This window comes from Acanthisitta chloris, unplaced genomic scaffold (genome assembly GCF_000695815.1).
Source record: "Acanthisitta chloris isolate BGI_N310 unplaced genomic scaffold, ASM69581v1 scaffold16879, whole genome shotgun sequence".
In the NCBI taxonomy this organism is placed as follows: domain Eukaryota; kingdom Metazoa; phylum Chordata; class Aves; order Passeriformes; family Acanthisittidae; genus Acanthisitta; species Acanthisitta chloris.
Genome location: NW_008693258.1, coordinates 13,336 through 17,475, shown reverse-complemented (window position 1 = coordinate 17,475; position 4,140 = coordinate 13,336). Strand labels below are relative to the sequence as shown.

Sequence of the window (4,140 nt, the reverse complement as noted above, 5' to 3'; positions counted from 1 at the left end):
TCAGCTGGCTCCCTTGCTGAAAACTGTTCCTTTTCTTGTTTTCCTACATGCTAGGTTTCTAGGGAATGGCTTGGTAACTGTTTGCAACCATGAGAATTGGCACAAGCAGCGGAGGATAATGGATCCAGCTTTCAGCCGAACGTAAGGCAAATATTTCTGGGGTGATCTAGCTGTTACTTCTGCTGTATTTTCATGATTTGTCCTTTCATTATTCAGTATTTAGAGGAAAAAAAACCCCAAACATTTAATGGCAAAGTCACATTTTACTTAGACTCTAGCACACCATTTCCATGTCAAGTATAATTTTACCAGACTTCCCATGGTGCAGTGACACCCCTATCACAGAATCACAGAATCAGTTAGGTTGGAAGGGTCCACAGTGGTCATTTGGTCCAACCTCCCTACTCCAGCAGGGCCATCCCAGAGCACATGGCTCAGGATTGTGTCCAGATGATTCTTGAATTCCTCTAGTGAGGGAGAATCCATGACCCCTCTGGGCAGTGTGTTCAGTGCTCAGTGACTGCACCCTCTTGTTGAGGTGGAACTTCTTGAGCATCAGTTTTTGCTGTTCCCTCTTGTTTTATTGGTTTCTACCACTGAGCAGAGTCTGATCATCCTCTTGGCACTTGCCGTTCATGTCCTTGAATGCATTAATGAAGTCCCTCTCAGTCATCTTTTCTCAAGAGTGAACCTCTGGGCAGTGTGTTCAGTGCTCAGTGACTGCACCCTCTTGTTGAGGTGGAACTTCTTGAGCATCAGTTTTTGCTGTTCCCTCTTGTTTTATTGGTTTCTACCACTGAGCAGAGTCTGATCATCCTCTTGGCACTTGCCGTTCATGTCCTTGAATGCATTAATGAAGTCCCTCTCAGTCATCTTTTCTCAAGAGTGAACAGCCCAACTCCCTCAGCCTTTCCTCAGAGATGCTCGGCTCCACCCCTCTAGCCAGCTTGGTGCCTCGTCTGATCTCTATCCAACAGAGGAGCCTAGAACTGGACACAATACTCCCCATGTGGAGTTCTTGGCTCCTCCTATGGGCTCAGCAATGGCAGAAAGATCCCAGGGTTGTGTATCCAGGAACATGGTGATGTCTGCCTTATCCTGTTGGAAAGGGTAAGGCAGAGGGTTGGTCTGTTTTCCTGTGTGTGCCTTGATGCTTTGCACATAGGGTTCAAAGGTAAAGTCCATGTACTTTGGCATGCACAGGCCACAGCCCTTTGCCATGGCAGACATTTCTTACATGGCAGGGTGGAGCAGGGCTGCTGTAAGAAGAATGTAGCTCATTTTATCTGTTTGTTTCTAAAAGTAATAGAGCAAATTGATTATAAATTAAAAAAAAAAACCCTTCAGGATTTTCTATGGAAAATAATTAAGGTTATTTTGCCTGAGCAAAGTTGTCCCCTCCAGAGCCCCCATCACTCATCTTTATTGATTGTTCAGCTACCTGATTGGTCTGATGGAAACTTTTAATGAAAAAGCAGAGGAGCTCATGGAGAAGCTAGAGGAAAAGGCAGATGGAAAAACAGAGTTTAGCATGCTGTCGATGATGAGCCGTGTGACTATGGATATCATTGCAAAGGTACCAGCTGTCACTTTCTTGTTTCCTCTGCAACTGACAGGAAGGAATAGAAGTAATGGGCACCACCAGCAGGATGGAATCAGGAGCTGGAACCAGGGAAAAAACCCTTTACCCAGCAGTGTCAGAAGAGCTGAAGGACTAATTATGCCACTTCCATTCAGGCTGATCCATGGGTGTGGCCTGCAGGATGGGGACCCTTGGCAAAAGCCTTTACAGCATCATAGCTCCCAGCCCTCCATGCCAAAACGGGCACACACAGTGCCCATCCATGTGTGGATGTTGTATTATTGCCATTATATGTCAGCATGAAGTCTGCCTTACACTGCCTTTTCCTGTCTCTATGCAAAACAGTTTGGGATGGATGGAGAGCAATAATAAATTAGTAATCCCCCCAAATCAGGAGGGATGTGATATTCCCCTCCCCTCGCAGTCTCCTGCAAGGCAGGATCTAGCCTGAGATATTTTTAGGGGAAAAGACAGTGGTGTGAGCCTCTCCTGCTCTCTCACCTCAGCACAGGGAACCAGGAGATTGCAGCAACTTGCCTTTTTCTCTCCTGCTCCTCAGGTGGCCTTTGGCTTGGAATTAAATGCACTGAGTGATGACCAGACACCTTTACCTCACGCTGTGACTATGGTTTTGGAGGGAATGACCAAGGCACGCATCCCCCTCATACGGGTCTGTACACTCTTCACTTCAGTCCTCTCTCCTCACATCCAGCTGGAGTCTCTGCTCCTGCTTGAATTAGTGGGCTGGAGCTGTGCAAGCTCCATATACTATGGGGAAATAGTCACCTGTAGGTCTTTCCCTCCAATGGGCATCAAGATAAAATTCATTAGTGCTTTGAAACACTTGAAAAATTAACATTAACATTTTATGCTTCCTTTCTCTCTTCTCTTCCCCATTGCATGTGTCTCCTCTTGTGGTTTAAAACTTTCATGCCCATTAAAAATTGAGACTTTTGCCATTTGTCCAAGAAGGATGGCAGCCTTCACTCAAGATGGGAGAAACATGAGCATTCTTGCCATTAAAAAAACCCCTAATTTTCAACTCAAATTCATCTACTAGGAAATTATGGATGTAATATGAAGTATTTAAGTTAGAAATCATTGCAGTGTCTCATGAAAATTGTAGTTCAGGCTTATAGACCTCCTGGTTTCTTTTTGGGGACCAGGGGTGAGATTTTGTATTGCATGTGGCAGTTTTTTCCCATGCAGAAGTGAGGAATTTTGCTCACAGTGCCCAAAACATCAGCTTTGACAAGGCAAGACATCAGCATGCACAGACTGAATTATTTCTCATTTTAACCCAAACCCTTCACCCTGAGGGCATTCAGTTTGTTCTGTGGAGAGCAGACGTTTTTGTGACGAGTGTCATTTAGCAGAGAACAAGGTGCTCACTTGTAAAAGAACATTATTTTTTATCAGCAAAAGGAATAAAATGACTGAAGAAATTCTGTATTCAGTTCATGCCAGGGAAACAGAAGCTGATAAAGGAGGCCAGGGAGAGTGTGAGGCTGCTGCGGAGTGTGGGGAAGAAATGCATTGACCAGAGAAGAGAAGCCATGCAGAATGGGAAGGAAGCCACACTGGATATTCTTACACAGATACTGAAAGGAGATGGTAAGGGACACATTGCTGGTTGAGTGAATTTCTCTGTGGCATGTTTTGCCATAAGATTTGGTGGGGATTGTTTTGGGGATGTCAACTTTGATCCTCATTAGAAGTATTTTTCACACTGAAGATAGTGAGAGTTGCCTTGAAAAGTCCCTGTTTCTTTGTGTTGGATCAAATATTGGTCTCAAGTCACCACTGAAATGCCCACTGAGCATTCCCTCTTGATGCCACCTCAGCCAGTATGTGCCAGACAGGGCAGAGCATTCTGGCTGGTCCAGCTGGGGCACAGGGGCTTTTTCTAATCCCATTTGCTTTTCTGTCTTGACAGCTCTGGAGGAAACTAGAGATGATGAAAGCCTTCTGGATAACTTCCTCACTTTCTTTGTTGCAGGTTGGTAGCTATTTTAATGCTTGGTTATGTCATGTGGGAAGCTGTACTCATACTTGGGCTGTCTGCAGGGTCATGATTAACATCCATGCTGATCATGATTAACATCACAATTAACATCATCTCTCTGTGCGATGCTGCTGTAATCAAGAGTCTCTTGGTTGGAACAGAGCAGTGTTATACTGGTGTAGGACCAGCTGGGCAAGGTCGGAAGAGAACTCTTAGTTTTCTCCTAGGCAAACGATACGTTACCTTCTTTCAGTCATATCAACACATCAAATAATGCCAGGCCAGTGTTTTCCAACCTCTGGCTTCCCATTGCCCACTGAAGTGCAATGTTATTCCTTATGGGATTCTGGCCCTTCCTCCCACATCCCACTAAATTCCATCTTTAACATATTCCATGTGTCTTCATGCCACCTCACCCATGTGATTAAATGAAAAAAAAAAAGGGGAAACTGTCCACATCACAGAATCACAGGGTGGATAAGGCTGGAAGGGTTTTCTGGTCCGACCTCCCTGTTCAAGGAGGGTCATCCTAACACATAAAGCAGATGTTTCA

At 44.9% G+C, this 4,140-nt stretch overlaps 1 protein-coding gene across 1 annotated transcript in view; it reads left to right on the top strand.

Moving 5' to 3' along the window:
• Window positions 1–4,140, top strand: part of LOC103810129 (cholesterol 24-hydroxylase) — a gene marked incomplete at its 5' end in the record, with an annotated part of 11,481 nt that overhangs the window by 1,886 nt on the left and 5,455 nt on the right. Inside the window, 5 exons of the mRNA XM_009083019.1 lie at window positions 55–141; window positions 1,438–1,576; window positions 2,142–2,252; window positions 3,040–3,196; window positions 3,519–3,581. Of these exons, the coding sequence (XP_009081267.1) occupies window positions 55–141; window positions 1,438–1,576; window positions 2,142–2,252; window positions 3,040–3,196; window positions 3,519–3,581 (557 nt within the window). The remainder of the gene's footprint in view (window positions 1–54; window positions 142–1,437; window positions 1,577–2,141; window positions 2,253–3,039; window positions 3,197–3,518; window positions 3,582–4,140) is intronic.